This window comes from Cyanistes caeruleus, chromosome 12 (assembly GCF_971803275.1).
Source record: "Cyanistes caeruleus chromosome 12, bCyaCae1.hap1.1, whole genome shotgun sequence".
Classification (NCBI taxonomy): domain Eukaryota; kingdom Metazoa; phylum Chordata; class Aves; order Passeriformes; family Paridae; genus Cyanistes; species Cyanistes caeruleus.
Genome location: NC_141712.1, coordinates 2,283,822 through 2,303,315, shown reverse-complemented (window position 1 = coordinate 2,303,315; position 19,494 = coordinate 2,283,822). Strand labels below are relative to the sequence as shown.

The 19,494-nt window shown below is 45.8% G+C and overlaps 2 protein-coding genes across 5 annotated transcripts in view; both read left to right on the top strand.

Annotated features, from left to right (window-relative positions):
* Positions 1-1,156: 1,156 nt before the first annotated feature.
* LOC111922220 (hypoxanthine-guanine phosphoribosyltransferase-like) lies at positions 1,157-10,628 on the top strand. Of its 2 annotated transcripts, XM_086847708.1 has the most exons (8): positions 1,157-1,247; positions 5,826-5,932; positions 6,372-6,555; positions 6,895-6,957; positions 7,714-7,796; positions 8,791-8,837; positions 9,512-9,588; positions 10,497-10,628. In XM_086847708.1, the coding sequence occupies exons 1-8, from the start codon at positions 1,230-1,232 to the stop codon at positions 10,542-10,544; spliced, it is 627 nt and encodes a 208-aa protein (XP_086703834.1). In that variant the 5' UTR covers positions 1,157-1,229; the 3' UTR covers positions 10,545-10,628. The 2 variants fall into 2 exon arrangements, with proteins under 2 accessions (XP_086703834.1, XP_086703833.1); XM_086847707.1 differs by lacking the exon at positions 1,157-1,247 and having other exon boundaries at positions 5,723-5,932.
* Positions 10,629-10,662: 34 nt separating this feature from the next.
* The window catches only part of LOC147650795 (axonemal central pair apparatus protein HYDIN-like), a 57,163-nt gene continuing 48,331 nt past the window's right edge, over positions 10,663-19,494 (top strand). The window contains exons 1-7 of one of the 3 annotated variants that reach the window (XM_086847704.1): positions 10,663-11,005; positions 12,330-12,449; positions 13,532-13,645; positions 15,154-15,273; positions 17,054-17,188; positions 18,699-18,898; positions 19,344-19,468. In XM_086847704.1, the coding sequence (XP_086703830.1) occupies positions 12,375-12,449; positions 13,532-13,645; positions 15,154-15,273; positions 17,054-17,188; positions 18,699-18,898; positions 19,344-19,468 (769 nt within the window). In that variant the 5' untranslated portion in view covers positions 10,663-11,005; positions 12,330-12,374. Of the gene's footprint in view, positions 11,292-12,329; positions 12,450-13,531; positions 13,646-15,153; positions 15,274-17,053; positions 17,189-18,698; positions 18,899-19,343; positions 19,469-19,494 lie in introns of all 3 variants that reach the window. The other 2 variants (XM_086847705.1, XM_086847706.1) reach the window with 2 other exon arrangements.

Below are 19,494 nucleotides of genomic sequence, written 5' to 3'. Positions count from 1 at the left end.
AAGTCTGCTAATCTCTCTCTTAGTTTTTGCTTGCAGGAGTGAGACTATCCCCTTAATTCTTTCAGGATTCAGTCTCTGGTTCTCTTGACAAATTATATGTCCTAAAGTATTTTACCTCACGTCCTACAAATTGAAGTTTCCCCTTTGATACCCTCATTCCTTGGTTTCCCAGAAAATTTAATAATGCTATGGTGGATTCCTGAGCCTTCTTTTCATCCTCTCCTGAGAGATGTAAATTATCCACATACTGGAGAAGTTTTATTTCAGGTGTGGTTGAGAAAAGTTGTAGTACTTCCCTTAGGGCTTGACCAAATAAATTTGGGGATTCAGAAAATCCTTGGGGCAGCCTTGTACACATACACCACTGATTGACCACCTGCTACAACCTCTGTAGGTTTGATTGATCTGATGTGTGTTTGCAGTTAAAAACCCCACTATTCTGCCTAGTCCTTCCCTTTAATTTGACTCACGAGCTTCCCTTTTGCATCTCCCTCATTCCCCACATCTTTACCCTCCTTGGTTACAGCAGAGCTCAAACCCATTTTATTTCTGGTTAATCTGATTAGGTAAGAACCTGGGATTGTGATGTCATTGCATTAGCAGAAGGAAGGAATACTTCCTGCAGGAAAAACAGTGGAGGCCAAAGAACCAGCCAACCTCCAAATGCTGGCTCTCCCCTGGAGAGCTTCTCCCTAGGCCAGACACTTTGATGTCATGAAGAGAAAAAGTGTCACTGCCAGAGGCCTTGGAGTTGAACATGTTAATTTGTTCCACCCCATTGGTTTCCCTCCCTATCAATCCACCCCGATCCATGTATCCCAGTTTCCCCCTCCCCTCTCCTTCCCTATAAATATCCCGGTTTTTTCCCCAGTTCCAGGAGCTGCTGTCACTGGCTCTGTTCACTGAGGGCCCTGCTATAATAAAGGCCATTTCTCAGTGGAATGCCTTCCAGCTCTCCAGTCTCTCTCTCCGTGTTGCCTGCACGCTGCCGCTGAGCTGAGCTGACTCTGCAGGCAGAGGATGTGCCTGTGGCCCTGGGCAGTCCTTTTCAGGACGGCTTCTTCAGGGCAGTGGCAGCAACCCTGCCATTGACACCGCCACAGCAAAAGATGACAATTTTGACCTTTGAGAAGCAAGTCATGATCTGACTGGAAGATTAAAACAGAGCAAGCCAAACTGCAGTAGTAACACCAGCTCATTCTGCGAGAGCATAGCTCAAAGAGGGAATTATGGCTCATGCACTGCAGGTAATAAAAGCATAATGTCCTTGTGTTTGGTTATTTGCCTGGAGGGGGCTTTGGCTGAAAGGGGGGAAAGATCAGCTTTAGCAAAAATAGCAGAGCATTAGAAATACTGACTGTGGTTCTTCTATTTACTTGGCAGAAAAGATGGCTTTCAGAGTAGAGGCATCTTGATAGACTCACTTTTCTACAAATGCATGACATTATTTGACTTTAACATACCTCTATTCATATTCTTTCATTCTGTGCTGATGAAACAATTCTTATGAATTCTTATGAATTCCTCTACTGTACAAAATTGCTGTAGTTCATTTTGTTGTTTTTTCTTAAACTCAGAAATCGACATCAGTAATGGAACAACAGACGATACTGAAACTAAATGAAACAATTAATTCCTCAACTTGTAAACTCATGATTTAAAACTGTAATGATTTTGTATGATAGTTTAGTGGATTTCTTTATATTATGGGCTGTCACGGTATTATTCAGCAATATGCCACAATGCAAAGGATTTAATGAGCCTGTAAGGCAGGTTGCTGTGGTGCTCAAACTGATGCAATCCTTCAAGTTCTGGTTTTGAACCTTCCATTAGGCTTTAAGAAACGCTTCAGACAGAGGATATTGTAGCAGATATTGTTTGTACCCAAGACTCTCACTGAGCAGAGTTGTTAAACCAAGTAACAGCTACAAAGCTGCACTGCTAGACGAGCTCTAAGCAGTAATGACTATTTACATCTGTGTGCCTCAAGATTACCTTTATTGCACGGTTACACCCACACAGACAAAGCTCATCCCTCACCTGAGCTGAAGCAGTTGTAGTGTCACTCATCAAGTGCAGCAGGAAGCTCAGCTTTGCTAAGAAGGCTGAACTTACCTTGCTGTGCAGAAGAAATGCTGTGCATTTAGAAATGCAAAAGCAGATTGTCAAGCTGAAGTCCATTAAATACCGCAGTTAGGATCATGATTAGGCACAAGAAGCTGCTGAAATTGCAGAGAGAATTATCACTGCATTTAAGCTGCAGTTAAGTAGAATGCAATAGACTTGGGAATCTTGGAGACAAACCAAAACAGAACAACACAAACAACACTTTTTATTCTGGTGTCAGTGACTGTCCTTAAAGGTGCTTTTTTTTTGATACTTCAGATGATACAGAGATGGTGTTTATGTGTTGCAGTAGTCTCAAATAATCAGTGTCTTTGACCAATGCTTCTAATTCAGTGACAATCTCATCCCCAGCACTAGCAGCCTCCCAGAGGCAGAAATGGGCCAGTTTTGAGCTGCCCAGCTGGGCTGACCAAACACCAAAGCATGAGCAGCTCTGCACTCCCTGAAGCTGCTCTCAGTGCTGGCACAGCCCAAGCCACAGCCCATCCCAGTGTCACTGCCAGCGTCTCTCCACGATCAACGAGGCACCAACAAACCTGAGCTAAAACCAGTCCTGCACTTAAGCTTTCACTTCACTGACTTCAGCCACAAAGACAACAGTAACTAAACCAGGCAGAGCAGCACTGCTGCCACCCAGCCAGGGCTCAGCTGCGAGGTCATTCTGCATATTCTTGGACCATTAGGGCTGATCAATTTTGAGAACTTGCAGAATGTGCTTAGTGCAGCCAGGAGGAGCTTCTGTTTTCATTGCCTTTTGCTGCTATAATCTGTTCTCTGAAATTTCCTTTAACACCTGGCTCTAGTTTCATCTTTAAATGCAGGAAGCTATTTGTGGCCAATTTAAAATAAATGGCAGTATTTGGTTATTTCCTTTTGGCTGCTGTGAGTTTTGCAAGTAGTAACGTGCTACTGTTTCCTACAGTCCATTTGTCTTTTCTTCCTAAGTACTCATCTCTCCTGTGCCAAAGAAAAGGAGAATTAAAAACAATTCATCTGTGTAAAGAGTTTGCAGGTGTTAACTTGGTGTTAGCAATACTTTATGCTATTACTGCTGAATCCACAGGTCTGCACTTTTAGCAAGATGCTTTACTGAGTTCTGTGGAATGTAACTGGTATGTAGATAACCTGTTTTTCACTAGAGAAGCTTTGAGCCAGCTCTGAATTTTTCTTTCAGTTAGTTCTGTATTTCTAACAACAGCAGGGCAGTATCAGCATGACAAAAATCTCAGGAATTTGTGGGGGGTTTTCTTAATTTATTTCTAAAACATACATATTAATCTTATTCACAATTCTTTCTACTTCCTTCTATTTTTCCTTGCCTGGTTTTGTACCACCACTTTATAAATGAACAAAGCATCCATCAAGGTGTTGAAGGGAGGTAGAATCCAAAGACACAGATTTGTTTGGGGCCAGAAGAGAAACCCAAATGGGGATTATGGAGCTTCTAGACATGCAAGACACCTCTGGGTGCAACCACCTGGAAGCAGCACGTTGGATAAAGAACTGTAACCCTAAATCCTGGAGGCAGAAGGGCTAAAGGCCAAATCTATGGGATGTAGCCATGGCCAGTCCCCAGCCACGATGAGGAGCACTCTGATCCAAGGGCAAACAGCACAACTTCTTCCCATCCATGGGCACCCTCTGCAGCTTCCCCTCTTCTCACTGCCATCCCAAAGCTTCTCCTTTTGGGTGAGCCATCTCCCCTGTCCTCTGAGAGAGTTAATGGCTGGAATGTCAAAGGTTCAGCTGTGAAATCATGCTTAGAAGGCAAAGCTTTCTCTTTTACCCAGTGGAGAACGATGGTCAAAGTAGAGCAGCACCCCAAAGTGACATGCTGACCTGGAATCCCAATCTCCTTGCCTTACATTTTAATTTTCGCTTGTCTACCTGTCATGGAGTTACTTTACCTTTAAGGGAGTTGGAGTTGCTGGGAAGTGCTTGGAGTCTTTTCTCCTGACCAATTATCGGTCATTGCTGGGAATTGACAGCAGTTTAGGCCATTGAAAAGTGGGATCAACTTGTGAACCCTACCTTAAAATGTAAAAGCAGAGCTCTCTGGGCTCTCTTTGTTTTCTGGCTGTGGAGGGTAGCAGAGCTCCAGGCCTCCCGTCCCTGCCCAGGCCATGCGGCCGGGCGGGGATGGGGCCGGGCCTGCCCCGTCTCCCGGCCGGGAGATGGGGGGGCCTGGGGAAGGTTTTCCCCGGGCCGGGCCGAGCCGATCTCTGGCTCGGCTGCAGGTTTTGCTGTAACTAATTCACTAAAAACTGCCCAGTAAAGAAAGAGGGAAACCCTGGACTTGCAGCGGGTTAAAGCAGAAACTACACGCTCCAGAGTAGCCATGAAGAACTTCCTATCGCAGACGGCTCCAGCTCCTGTTCGGCAGAGATCACCGAACCATCTACAAAAGCCTGGGCAAGATGTTAACTCTTTCATTACCCAGATGAGACTTGCGGATTAATCTTTTTATCCAGAGAGAGAGAAAGAGAGAGAGATATCAACATGAAAAGAGACTTTATAAACTACCAGTGACAGGAAAGAAAAGAAGCTTCAAGGAAGGTAGAGAATTAAGAAGATGCTTTAATTAAGCTGAAATATCTCCCTGTTAAAACTATGGAGATAGACAATGAAGTCCTGAAAAGAACTCCTTTAATTCATGATATAGGATCTAGAGAAGAATAGTATTCAAAGTGTAAATTTGAGTAAAGAGTAATTATAGTATAGTGAAGTACTGGGAGATTAAAAGCCTTGAGAGGCCATGAGAAAACTGTTGAGAGATTTGAAGCCCTGAGAGGCCATGAGAAAACTGTTTTCTGGTGAAGCTCACAGAAACAGATGAAGAAGACTTTTTTTCTTTTTTTGCCTTTGAATAACTTATCCTTAAAAATGCTATCTCTAGACGCATAGCCCATACACACCTCAGAGTGATGTGAGAATGGGAAGAGTGAACTCTAATAATAGCATCTCTGAACAGCTAACATTAGGGCAATAGAAAACTATAACAAAAATAGTTTTCTTGTGAGAAACTCGATAAATTAACAAGAAGAAACTTCTGTTTCTCTATAAAGATTAGTAAAAAGACTAGCAAGAATTGGAACTGTTTTAACCATCAGAGTTCCAGAGTTTTTGTCTCTGTTGTCATGTGAACAAGGGAATAGTGAGTAGATAAGGGATGGAAAAGTTTTTCTGGAAGTTTATTCTGGTGTTCTTATTATTGTGGTTTGTCAATAAACTTTCTTTTTTTTTTTCCCCCTTTTAAGTTGTATGCCTGTTTTACTCTTATTCTAATCCATATCTCACAGCAAGAAGTAAGTAATTTTCTTAGTTAGTAGTTTAAAACCACGACACTACCACACAAGCAAGCTACTGAGCTCTGCAGAAGGGCAAATGGAACAAGAGGGGAAGGTTGTTACTATTTTGGGTGGCTTTTTGAATGAGTTGATGATAGCCAAGAATTGATTTCATCATGACTGGGGCAAAGTACTTGTTATGCATTCACAACTCCATTCACAACTCAGCCACCAGCTCCAGTTATCAGATTGTGAATTGTTCTAGCAGAAAGATCAAAAACTCTCAGAAATATTTTTATTTTGACACATTATTGGAGGGGAGGAATTTTTTCTTCACACTGTCACAGACTGGAAGCTTTTTCTTGAATGCCTTGGTTGCTAGTTTTAGATGTATTTCCCTTTTCCTTGCAGATAAGAGATGAGGACAGCGGCTACAACAAAAATCTGTTTTGCATTCCTAAGCATTATGAAGAGGATTTAGAAAGAGTCTTCATTCCTCACGGACTCATCCTGGACAGGTATGAGGGTAAACAGGAAAGAACAGGGACAGTAATGCCCATTTTTGTCCCTCCAAATGAAAAAAGCCTGAGGTCTTGCCCTGTGCAGCCCATGGGAAACGGGGAAACCCTGCAGCCCTAACACTTCTGTCCTAAAGTCTGGGATAAGAGGGGGTTTATGGAGAGGATTCCTCTGCAAGCCCAGTCAAGCTTCCATGTTCCATCACCTCTCTTGAAGCCCACCTATCCTGCAATATTTGTGTTTATGGGTTAAATCTGCTTATGCTGTGCAAATACCTAATTTATTTTCCTATGACTTGCTGTGCTCACAATTTGCTAGTTAGAAAAACCTAACAGCAAGATCAGAATTTTTACTTGAACATTGCTTAATATATGCACAAACAGCTCTGATATACAGAACACTTTCCAGAATTGCCTTTTTTTTCCTTCTTTCTCCCAGGACAGAGCGTTTGGCTAGAGATATCATGCAAGACATGGGAAGTCATCACATTGTTGCACTCTGTGTCCTTAAAGGAGGCTATAAATTCTTTGCTGATTTGCTGGACCATATAAAAGCACTGAATCAAAATGGTGAAAAATCTGTGCCCATTACCGTGGATTTTGTCAAAATAAAAAGCTACTGTGTGAGTGACTTTCTTTTCTTTGGAAAATTGACTCTCTCCATAGACTGGCATTCTAAATACTGGTGGTTTGTGTGAGAACCCCCCAAAAATGGAGTTTATGTGTACATTCTCTTCAAATTACATACTAAAAAGGAACTGATTTACTGATCTGCCCCAAAGGGTGGATATTATATATTCACTGGGATAAACATAGCAGAACACTCAAGATGACAAAGCCAGGGGCAGATCTCCAACTCCTTCCTCTTGTAAGAAGCAAGAGCAGCTCACCTTTCAAACAAATCCAGGACAACACTTTGGGGCATGCTTTATGTGACTTCCATCTCTTCTTTCTCCTTCTAGAATGAGTCACCTGCAGAAAAAATCAGTTTTATTGGTGAGGAGCTGTCTACACTAAGTGGGAAGGTATGAATTGGCATCTTCAGCTTTTAAAGGAAAACAACTCTTCTTGTGTGTTTTCCAGGAAATCCATCTTTATTGAAGATTTTGATACTGCATACTTCCAGCCTCTTAACACTGATTTAAAATGCTGGGCTTTGAAGCAGTGAATAATTCCCACTGATCTCAGTGGAAACTTGGAGTGATCAGCAATGAATGCTCCCAAAGGTCCTATTCCCCATTTTATCCCAGAACCCCCAGAAATGAACCACACTCACCTGACTCATTCAGTGCCTCTGGAATACTGGTGCTGTACACAGAGCAATATACAGACCTGACACAGGTGCCTTTAGCACCATATTTAAGCTTTCAGAAATACTTACAAAAAGACTCTTCAGTAAGCACCAAAGTCAAGTCAGTAGTTCAAGTGACAATCTCCTTTGAAAATCAAGGCAAATTCCTTGTAACTGAGGGTTTTAGCGTGCTTTTCTTGGCTGTTTGGTTTGCTGAAAATTGCCATTTAAGTATTTTTTTTTTCTTTTCCTTCCTTCCCTATGTAATCTCTTCCAGAATGTGTTAGTAGTAGAGGTAAGTAATGACTGAAGGAGGGGTGGAATGACACAGATTCTTTTCTCCCTTCTTTTCAAATGAATACATATTAGATATAAAATAATAATTACTGAAGTTACTGGGCTGCCAGGTTGGTATGCTCTAATTTAATCCACTGACAGTCTGATTTTCCTTTCAAACTTGAAGGATAATTTATTTTTTTATCACTTTCAGGACATTATTGAGACTGGTAGAACAATGAAAACACTGCTTTCAAAACTAAAAGTCAAGAAACCAAGGATGGTAAAAGTTGTAAGGTACAAGGATATAGCTGCTAACTAACATATTCAAATCATTTGGGTGAATAGTCATTGTATGCTGCCAAGTGCTTGTTTGGCTTGAAGTTTGGGGGGGAGAAAGCAAATGCAGGAAGCAATCCTTACCCAGCTGCTGGAAAATTAAGTGTTTCTTAAACTGGGAAATTTCCCTGTGCACTACCATCTTCACTGCTCAAATTAATAAAGGAAGGTTTGATGGCTCTTTCTATGGTGTCCATAAAGTCTGATGGATTCCCTGTTTCTTACTTTATGGCTGAAGGAAATTGATGTCCTTCCGTAAGTTTTCTAACGTCGCCTCAGTTGCCTCAATGCTGGAATGACAACACTCAGAATATCCCTTACTATCCTCAACTCTAGAAGTTTCCAGAATCTAAGAGTCTGTCAGCACTTGGAAGATGACTTCAAGCAGCATTCTAGATCTGCTTGTAGTAGGTCTCTAAAAGGAAATTTTGTGGAATATCCCTGTGTCTGTCAAGTAATCACAATGCTTTATAAAAACAGTTGCTTTATGCACCAGTTATTCAGACAGGCCTTCTAGGGACTGTCCAGGAGGTTCTCAGTTTCTTCTGAAGGGCACAGGCAAACCAAGACTAGATAAGATTTTGCAGAAGAAATGTCCTTTTCTCCCTCCCTCCCTCCCCACTAAAATCATTCCCAGCCACTTGGACATGCTTCCCCCTCTGTGCTGTTCCAATGTCCTGAGGCATTGCTCCATGGAAGGGCAATGACCTGAGACCCAGGATTGGAGGGAACTGAATACAAACTAGAGCCACTTGGACATAAAGAATGAACCTAGATCAGAGCCTTTGCTTCTCCCTCCACGACAAGGCTGAACACTACTGCTTTCTGTGAAATAATCTCACTGCCTTAATTTAATGGCATGATTTTACAAGCTTATGGGGAGGCGTGGCAGAAGGGAAGTCTACAGCTTAGACATATTTTAAAAACCAACCTTCTCTGCTCTGCCTTACAGCCTGCTCGTCAAAAGGACATGTCAGAGTCCAGGTTACAGACCAGACTGTAAGTACCATGTTTTTCTAGTATTTTCCAAAACACAGTCTTACCATTTCCCTTCAGGCAAGCACATCTGACAACTGCACAGAAGTTTCATGAAGGCCAAGAGAAATGGGGAGAAACTACATAAAAACTTGTGAACTGATGTCCAGCTATGGCATCCTGAGGCCTCATGACCACCTTCTGTTTTTCCCCTGGCTGGCCTCAGTGCAGGTTTAGCTATTTGATACACAAATTTAACTATTTAGATAGCAGAAATGAATCAAACCTTAACTGTGTGTTGCTTTGCTTTGGCCCTGGAGGACGTTTGTTTTGACTCTGCATTATTAAACTTGCCTTGTTTCCAAACTGAAAAGTCCTACTGAATCACGGTTCATCTACTTTCACTCAAGTAAAATCTCATTCCTTGTCTCTTCTCCCAGGACTAACTCATAACCAGGTGTTAAACAATTATTTTGTTAATAAACAGAATTCTCTTAACAACCTTAATTATATTACTGACTGATGGGAATGGTTTAGATTCTAACCTCTGTCATCAATTTATAGCTCAGATTCTTAAGGAAGCACCCTGAAAGAGATGATGTCTTTTACTCTTAGCTCAAGTGTGTGTTGAATACAAACTCTGCATTTAAAAGCTGCTTACACCACTGAAGTATAAAAAGAACTGTATTTTCTTACAGATACAGGCTTTGAAATCCCAGATCAATTTGTGGTTGGATATGCTCTTGACTACAATGAATACTTCAGAGATCTAAATGTAAGTACATGCACATTCCTCCACTGCCAAGTATCAGGTACCCAGCAAGAAGATTTGCTTCTACTCAGAGCTTCTCAACAATTAAAAAACCTTCAACTCCAGCTAGAAACTTCCAATAAAGGAGCAAAACCATTTTTAAGGTGCCGAGTTGGTAATGCAGTGTAGGTGCATGAGAAATGTTTGTGCTTCACCTTTTTATAATTCTACTCCACAAGTCTCACGGCTCAGCCGTGCTGCAGAACATTCTGGGCCCCCAGGATGGTGAGCAGCACACAATCTGTGACCCCATCTGAAAATAACTTGTCATTTGACTTTGATTGGATATTTGTCTGACTTAGTTCAACCCTATGTTGCTCTTCAGTCACCAGGTCTTTAAAGCAGCCCTGCAGGGACTCTGTGTGAAGGTCTTCCATACACTTAGGGATAACATGTCTTACATCTTACATGTCTGTAAGAACTCTTCCCTTATTCCATTACAGCTTCTTCAGGCTGCACAGAGTAGTGGCCTTGGAAACATCATAAACTGATAGGGTTGATCATTCTCCCTCTGTTTTCCAAAGTACTTCCTTAATTCTGTTTAACTGGGAAAGTTTTTTACTTCAAAGCCTTTTTCCTAAGACAAACCAGTCCTGCTGAAGACACAAACAGTCTGTGCCATTGCTCAGCAGCATTAAGGAGCATGCAGTAATTTAAGAAACCTAAGTTCTTTCGAATATATAAACCTATATATTACAAATAAACTTGCAAGGAATACTAAGAGCTGGAGTTTACTGCAAGTAGGAAACTTCCAACTATTAGGGTTGTAGTGTGTTTTGAGTGCAGTGCTGGGAATACAGCTGCAAATCAGTCTTACACTTCATTGGAAGATAGAGATGGATAAATATTGTACTTTTTATTTTTTCTTGTAGCACATCTGTATTTTGAAAGAGAAGGCCAAAGAGAAATACAGGATGTGATAATCTCAGTCTTCTGGAGCACTGATTTCTGGCTGCTGCTGAGGTGATCTAAAGCATGCCATCAGGAAATGACTTTTGCTACTTGCGTGTCCCTGAGCAGCAGGAGAAGCTCCCCGTTAGTGCCAGGAGCTGCAGCTCGCTCATTGCCACGTGTAGGCAGCGCTGAACACGAGCTCTGCAGACGCTGGGATTTTTCCTGCTGGAAGCAGCAGCAGCAGCAGGAGCTGGGTGCGGGGCTCTGGCGATAGCGAGAAACGTGCCCGGCACGTTCCGGGCCCCGCAGCGGATTCCTTCGGCTCGTGGCGGGGCCCGAGGGAGCTCCGAGGGCGGAACAGGCCTCGAGCGGAGGCCGAGATGGAAGCCAGGGGCACGGGCAGGGCTCGGGGTTGCCGGGGAACCGCGGCCGCAGCGGCCGCGGCGCTGCTGCTCCAGGCTCAGTTGCGTGGAGACCGCGATCCTCGGTGGGTGTGCGCAGCCTGGGCACGGGCACACGGCTCCCCTGGGCCACTCGCCAGGGGAATTGTTCACAGGGAATGGGGCTGTGCGGGGCACTTCGTGCTGCATTGCTCTCACAGGGAGTCCCGAGTTCGCGGGGCTTTGCTTTCTGCCAGGGACTCCCGAATTCGCGGGGCTTTGGTCTCTGGGAGGGAGTGCCGAATTTTGTTTGAAGTCAGAGATGGACTAAAGTTGTACTTTTTGGTTTTGTCACATCTGTGCCCCGAATTGTGTTGTGGATGTTCGGATCTGGTGTGTTACTTTGCATCCCCTGCACTCATCTGGTGCAAGGCCTCAGGCAGGGCTCTGGGGGCGCGCTGGAGGCCTTGGATGGGTTGTGACACCCCCTCAGCTGCTCCTCATGGCAATGTCCCCTGCATGTGGCCTTCTTGTGGGGGGAGGTTTTAGAGCTGAGCCGCTTTGTGGGAGGGAGGATGGGTGTGCACTGCCTCTTACCAGAGCCTATGCCACACGGCCAAAATTTCCTCCTTGCCCCTCTGTTGAGGGGAGGTTTGTGTGCAAACCTGGCCTCAGCAGATGAGTCTGTGCCTGCGACTTCCCCAGCCTGAAGCCACACAGAGCTGATTCTCAGGACAGCTGCTGCCTTTGGCTTTGGTGTGGATACATTTTTCTCCCTCAGTGTTGTTGACTTCTCCCCAGACCTGAGATCATAGGACAATAGTGTCACCTCTAGTTTGTCTCAAGTTCCTGAGAGGTGGCTTAACTCACAGTCCAAAGTTCCAGTCAGCAGGCATTTCCAGGGAAGGCTGGGCTTTGGTGGTCACGGCTTCTTTATACAAATTTGTCACAACGGGCAAAAAATGCTTTATAACAAGATTTAAGCCATTAGCCATAACATTCCAGTCTCTCACACGTCTTGTGAGGAGCAGCTGAGAGAGCAAGGGGTGTTTAGCCTAAAGAAGAGGAAGTCCATTCTAGCTATTTTAAAATAATATTAATATTTAAATTAATAATAATAATAATAATAATAATAGTAGTAGTAGTAGTATAATATTGAATCTAATAATATTAAAGCTACAGCTTTTACAGTCTGTTCTAACTATTATTAATGTTATTCAGATTTTTAGCTCCAGGTTTCAGTGTGATTCATTTTGGAATTGCACAACATAGCCATATAGTTCAACTAGAGGCCTAACAGTCCTAGGTACTCACACCAAACAAGCACTTGGCTACTTTTAAGTAATATAAATTTTTTAGCATCAGTGTATCTCTTGAGTCTGCCGTGAATTGGATTCTGGATTTTCAGAGTTCCATTCTTGCTCCTTGCAGTTTTCTTGAGGCATTGTTGATCTTCTGCGACTTCCTGCTTTCAAAATGCCTTCTGGATTCCCAGAAAAGACAACGACACCTCCTCGGCTTTTGCTCAGGGAAAGACTGAAGTCTTTTAGTGTAAGTAGCCTCTGGGGCTGTGTTAAGGCTGGAAATGCCCCTGGTGTCCCTCCTCTCCGTGCCCCTCCTGTTGTCCAGCAGCACTGTGAGGCTGCAGAGCCCTCCCCAGCTCTCTGTGCCGTGCTCCTGTTGCTGGGGGCTGTCCTGGTGCACTTGGGAACAGCGTGTGTTGCTCCAGGGACACTCCAGTGTCTTCCCTGGCTGTGCCAGCGGGGCCAAGTGAAACCAATGTCCAGCTGGAGCCCTGAGCATGCGCTTCTCTCCCTGCCCTTGTCACAGCAATTCCTTCTGCCAGGCTGGGCACTCACTGTGCTGCTCTCACAAAGCTGCCCTTGAGCACCTGGGCAGCTCCAACTCTGCCCAAAGCCTTGAGAGACACGGCTGGTCCCAGCAGCAGAGGTTCCAGAGCAGCTGTTCTCTCTCATCTCCTGCGTGGGGCACAGATCCAGCCCTGCAGACAGCACTGGAGTCAGGGCCACAAAGGTCCCTTGGCTGTCTGGAGCTCGCTTGACTGAAGATGCCCTGCTGCTGAGGCTCTGTCCAGGAGATCCTTGTGTTTTCTTCTGTGGAGGGCTGTGGGAGCCCAGACAGAGCAAGCAAATGCTAATTAACAGAGAGAACTAAAACCTGGACACTTTCCTGTGCCCCTCACTCTTGGTACCACTTTGCTTTCTTGCATCTCCTGGACTCACCCAGCAGCGCTATCTCCTCGCTGTGAGCTTTGAGTGTCGTGCAGGGATGGAGTTAGGGAGTTCTGACAGCTCCTCCCCACTCTCTGAAAAGATCACTGCCTCAATCCAGTGAACCTAAAGAGGAAAGAAATGCCCAAAGAGCAGAAATCCCCAAACATGTCCCATCAAATCATGGAGAAGCTGAGGGACACAGCCATGTGTTTGGAGTATGTCTATTCTGCTCTGTTATTAATTTACTGATGCTAAGTATCTCAACAAGTAACTTAGGGAGCTTCCAGGACTGTCCTAGATGATGTGATCACCAATTAGTCACCAGTGCCACTTGTTCAAGAAAAGCCTTTCTGAACAAGCACATCTCTGATGGTTTTGCTGGGTTTTTTTTCCTTTCAGCTGCTTCCCTCTAGATTCTCGAGAGAGAAGTTCAACAAGAATGAGGCCAGTGCTGGGGAGAGTAGTCTGCCCAGAATTGGCCCATTTCTACACACGAGTGAGACTGGTCAGAAGGTAGCCTTTTCCTGCTCTTTTCCTTTCTGTCTGATGCAAGGTTTGAGGAGGGTGTGTGCTTGTGACAGGCTCGCCTCCAGCAAAATCCCTCAGTGTCCAGGTGCTGTTGTCATTGCAAACTGCTGGTAGTGGTGGACTTGGAGTCCTGGTCTGCACCAAGCCAACACAAATAACTTCTGCTGAAACTGCTGGGGTTTGCTGGAGTGGAGCTGCCATTGCTAAAACAGTGGGGGGAAGGGTGGGGACACAAAGGCACAAATTTGCCATTTGCCATTCTCCTGCTGAAATAACCACCTCTTGCTTTGCTGTGGTCACCATCAAATGCTTGGGGTCATAGGATTCCATCCACAGTGGCAGTGCTGGCCTCTGAAGGCCAAGGAGCTGCAGGAATGACTGCAGATTTAACAAAACTAACTGCATGAATGCTTTGGGTTGGAACAATGTGTTGGGAGCCTGAGAGATTCTGCAGGCTGCCAGGTGTACAGGGGACTCGCCCTGGGCAGGGGGAATGGATGTGCTTTCTCTGGATCAGTGCCTACTTAGAGGTGTGTTTAAAGCTGCTTTTCCTGCAGGACTGGCTGGGTACATTGCACAGTCCAGATGTGGTAGGTGGCCGAGGTGGGTGCTGAGCAGGAAATTGGCAGCAAGAGACAGTAACAAAGTGGTGAAGGATTGCCCTGGAGAGGGAGGTCAGGGACAGCTCAGAGAAGGGCACAACCAAGGGACAGTGTGCTGCAGCCACTCCCTTCAGCAGTGCAGTCCCACAGGAGAGCTGCTGGTGTGTCTGGAGTGGCAGCAGTGTGGCTGGAGAAGGCAGACAACAGGGGAGAGTTTTCTCAAAGCAATGTCTCGGCTCCAGAAGCATTTGCTGCTGTTGTGTCATTTCAGACATGCCTCTAGAATGGTATCAAATAAGACAGCAATAATAGACTACAAGAAAGCACCCATTTTAAAGCTCATGGGAAAAGGAGATACTAACTCTACTCTTACCCAAGTTACTGAGAAAAGAACTGACCCTTATCCTCATTCAGCATTCACCTCATTTGTCTTTTTCCTAATTTCTGTGTTATTGTATTTTTGCCTTTACCTCTGTTAGAAACACACTAACTTTTAAATACAATTAAAGGGGACAAAGTTGTGGAAGCAAAAGAAAACTGTTCATTAGTGACAATTCAGCTGAGCTGGGTGTGTGTCTCCCTCCCTGAGAGCTGAGCACACACACCCCCTTCACCAAAATGGCTTTTTTTATACCCTTTATACCCTTTTATATAGCTTCTTTTATACCCTTTATACCCTTTTATATGGCTTCTTTTATACCCTGCCCTGTGTGGCCCAGCAGCTCTTGAGCAGCTCAGAGCAGAGGTGGCTGAGCTACTGTTTCCCCAGTGTGGCCTGGGCAGACGTGCTCTCCCAGAGTCTGTACTTCACTGGGGATCAGAGGAAGAGTCTCCCTCATGAACATTCCTCCCAGCAGCTGAACCTCTCCCTGCTCTCTCTTGTCTCTCCAGTTGTTGCCAGTTCTCCCGAAACAGAGCTCGTTTCGTGTTTCCCCACCAGAGGTGGTGTTTCAGAACTTCGTGGCTCATGAAGTCTCTGAAATGGAACTGTCTCTCACAAATGAGAGCAAGGTGAGTGCTGGGGCCTGGAGCTTTAACACTGTGCTGGAAGAGGAGAGGGGTGTCATTCCCATGGTGTGCAGCAAAGCAAGTTCCCTGCTGCAGCACATCCAGAAGAAAATGTCTCAGCACCTTTGTTCTGCAGGATGCTGGAAATCTTGCTGTGCTGGGAATTCTCCCCTGAGTTTGCCTATGCATTGATGGTATCTATCCCAAAAGGATTTGCTTTCTCTTGAAAGCTCTGGATTGATAGGAATGTTGAGGGCTGTACAGTTCTAACCTGCTTTCATGCTTTGCCTTGGGTCTATACCACATGCTGTGTCTCCCTGGTTAATCTTGGTAGGAATCCTGGTAGGAATCTCTGCCTCTCTCAGCCTGTTTGGCTCCCTTTGAGCAGCTCACAGTCAAAGCTCATGGGCTGAGACTTCTCCACTTTATGCTGGAATCACTTAGCACTGATGGCATTGGTACTGCAGGAAATGTGTTCTGAAACAGCCCTGGAGTCAGACTGATGCAGCAGAAGCAGTGAGAGGCCTTTAGGTGCCACTTCAGGCTCCTGCTAAGCTTCATCCAGCTCTGCTCAGGTTTTCCAAAAGCAACGTGGTGCTCTGCTTTCCCTTTGGAGAACCACAGCACATCCAAAGTCATGTGCTCCTGGAGGATTTCACCTTCACTTGAGGCAATTGTGATTATTTTTCAGTTTCCCAAGAGAGCTGAGAGGGGAAAAAGTTGAAAAATGTCAGCAGTTGTGTTCCACTGTAAAGAGGAAAATCGAAACCGTTTGAATTTCAGTCAGGGAAACATTTTCTCAAATGAGGCTTGTGCCGAGAGTGGACTGGTGGGAAGAGCCAGGAGGGAGTCAAAATCATCTGGTTTAGACTTTTTGAGAGCATTTGGGTGCTCAGGGGTTGATATCTATGTGCTAGAAAATGCACATTTGCTGTGTCTGTGTATCCCAGAGGGCAGAACCTGGCCTGCTGGCTGCAGGCAGGAATGCCCAGCAGCCCAGCTCACCTGCACAGGCAGCAAGAGCCCCTGGGGAGCCAAGATTGCTTTAATGCTGCAATGTGAGTCAACACTGGTCATGTTTGTCCAGGCAGAAAATGCCTTTGAAGCCCACAGTCAATAGGCACAGCCTGTCTGTATTTCCATCACTTTTGGCAAAGTGATTGCTGTCCTGGTTTTATGATTCTTCCTTGCTGCTGTAGTTGCTCATTTAAATTCTCTTTTGCCATCTCCATGATTTAGGGATTTTCTTGCTGTGTTCCTTCTTTGCCTTTTCAGGTTTGCTTTTATTCCCAGGGAGGCCACAGTGTTTGGTCTCCTCTCTTGCTGGTCTGCCTGCCTGACTGTATCCCCAGACCTGCCCTAGGCAAACCTGATCTGCTAGAAGGGAATTTCTTCCTTCCCCCAGGATAATGTGCTGCTTTGCTTTCAGGTAGCACATCCCCTGTCTGGAACACCACTGCATGGCTGTGTGCAGGCAGCAGCCAGCAGGTTTTTTGGCCTTGTTGAATGTGCAGATGACTTGGTGCAGGTGCTCTGTCTCCATCCTGCTGGTGCTGACCTGCTGGGCCCTTCCTTCCCACGGGGCACTGCCCTAGTGCCCCTGGCCAAAATGAGCCAGACAGAAGGGATTCAAGTTGTCCCTTGTGAATGATGTGCCTGTACCTGCACAGCTGAAAGTGCTTTGGGAAAGGGATCAAGGAAGGATGTCAGCAGGGCACGGACAGGTCTCCTGTCAGCCTGTTTGCACAAGTGGCACAATCATTGTTTCATGTCTTCCCTGCAGTGTGTTCAGCTGGTGCAGGTCTCCATGCAGAGCTCGCCTTATTTCAGGCTGGTGTGCCCCAACGACGCGTACCGTGCTGTGCCACGAGGTGCGACTGCCCGTGTGCGCATTCAGTTCACCCCCAACGAGAGCAAGGTGAGACTGAGCCAAAACACACCATTATCTCCAGAGCCATTGTTCTCCCTGCACTCTGGGACAGCCCATTCCATGCTGTGAGCTTGGCTCCAGGCTGGGGGCAGGCAGCCTGCAGCCAGGCTCACCTTGGCACGTGCTGTCAGGGGCTGCAGCCAGGCCTGACAGGCCCTGCTTCCCCTCCCTGCACATTCCTGAGCATTCCCAAGGGAAGATGCACAGGGAACAGGATGAAAATGACAGAGGGCTGTTGAGAGATGTTCAGCCATCTCTAGGTACGGTGGAAGGGGTTTCATTCTTATGGAAAACACTGGAAGAATGAAGAGCTCAGAGAGCTTTCCTCCTTCCTGACTGGCAACAGCTTCCCTGCCTCAGCCTGGGCTGGAGCAAAGTGGTGATTTCTGCCCCCTCTGTTCTCCAGCCTTGCAGCTGTGCTGTGCCACAGCACAAGTGACCAAGGTACAGCTGCAAGGCCAGGGCAGAGGATGTGCTGTGCCTGTGAGCCCAGCCTGGCACAGGCACTCTGAGCTCTAGGTGCCCTTAGCAGGAGGTTGGTGAGCTGCAGGGGACTTGGACACCTGCTGAAAGAGCTGCTGTAGGGCAGGTACAACCTGCAGGCAGAGCTGTGAGCCCAGAGCCTGTGGCAGTGACACTGCTGTGGCTCTGTCTTCATGCCTGTCACTGGGGCTGCTCTGTCCACTGGCCCCCATTCCGTGCCAAACGTGCTTTGCTGGGGAGATTTGAGCAGCAGTGCCGAGGCCCTGGAGCTCTGATCTCAGTGCTGGGATCTGGAGGTTTGTTCATACAGAAGGGTTTAGGACATGGCAGGGAAGGGAGGAAGGGAAACAAACAACATCCAACAGCATCCTGCTACCTCTTAGCACTGTTCTTCTGACTTGCTTGGAGAGGCAAAGTTAGAGGGGAGTTGTGAGCCAACTCATGTTTCTACACTAGACCAGAGGTGCAGGACCTTTTTGGGTGCAGCTGTTTTCTCACCTTCCTTTCCTTTTGCTGCTTAGAGTCAGTTTAACATTTGGTCTTATTCTCAAACAGCAGGAATACAGGAACCTAAAGAGGAATGGCCTGTGTTCCCTAGCTCCATGTTCCTTAGAAGGGACTTGGAAATTATTTAACATCATTTAACTTTAGAGTAAAAGCTGTGGCCTAGGGCAGTTCTCTGTATGACCCTAATGACATGAGAGCTTAATGCCACTGAGATAGGTTTTGCAAAGTGCACTGGTGCCTTTAGTAATAATAATATTATTGGTAGAACTTAGTGTTCATTTTGGGGTGGAATAGAATAGAATAGAATAGAATAGAATAGAATAGAATAGAATAGAATAGAATAGAATAGAATAGAATAGAATAGAATAGAATAGAATAGAATAGAATAGAATAGAATAGAATAGAATAGAATAGAATAGAAGCCCTTGAAGAGTTCTAGGCCATTGTTTTCTTCTGCCATGGGAATGGCACTAAATGCCCCATGCTGAGCTAGTTTCTTTTCCTGCAGGATTATTCCCATGAGCTGGTCTGCATCACTAAAACAGAAAGGATAGTTGTGCCAATTCGGGCCATTGCTGCCCGAGCTATCCTGACCATCCCAGACCAGCTGAACTTCTCGGAGTGTCCGGTCAAGAGCAGCACCAAGAAGACTCTGCTGCTTCGCAACACTGGCAACCTGGAGGCTCATTACTACATCAGCACCCAGAGGTGAGGCAGCTCCTCTGTCCTTGTGCAAAACACCTTTGGGTGATAATAGGCTTGGCAAAGAGCAACAAAAGGAAGCTGAGCATCAGGGCTGCACTGCAGCTCTGGCTGGAAGTGAGCAGGATGGATGGCATCTGCTCTTGCTTTCAGTGGTTTCACAAACCATTCTCTGATGGGATTGCTGGCAGTGGGATCCTTGGGTCTCATTGCAGAGAGCTGGATGCAGAGTATGGGGCAGATGAGGTCATTTTATCCCACAGGATCTCCTGAGGTCTGTATCCGCTCAGAAGTGGGTCAGCAGCTGTTTCTGATCCTGTTTTGTCTCTTTTCTGTTGCCTGAGGTTTCTGTGCTCCCTGCTTGCCCAAGGGAGCCGAAGTGACCTGCACTGCAGAAGGAATATCATCCCCAGATGTCCCCTGAGTCCTGATCTCTCTCTTTGTGTTGCAGTCCTTTCTCCGTGGTTCCGGCCATGGGAGCTCTGGGTGCTGGTGACAGCGTGCAGGTGACAGTGGGATTTCACCCGCTGACCACTGGTGCCCATTTTGGGTCCATGGTGGTGTGCTACAACACAGGTGAGTGCTGGGCACTGCACGGGGCA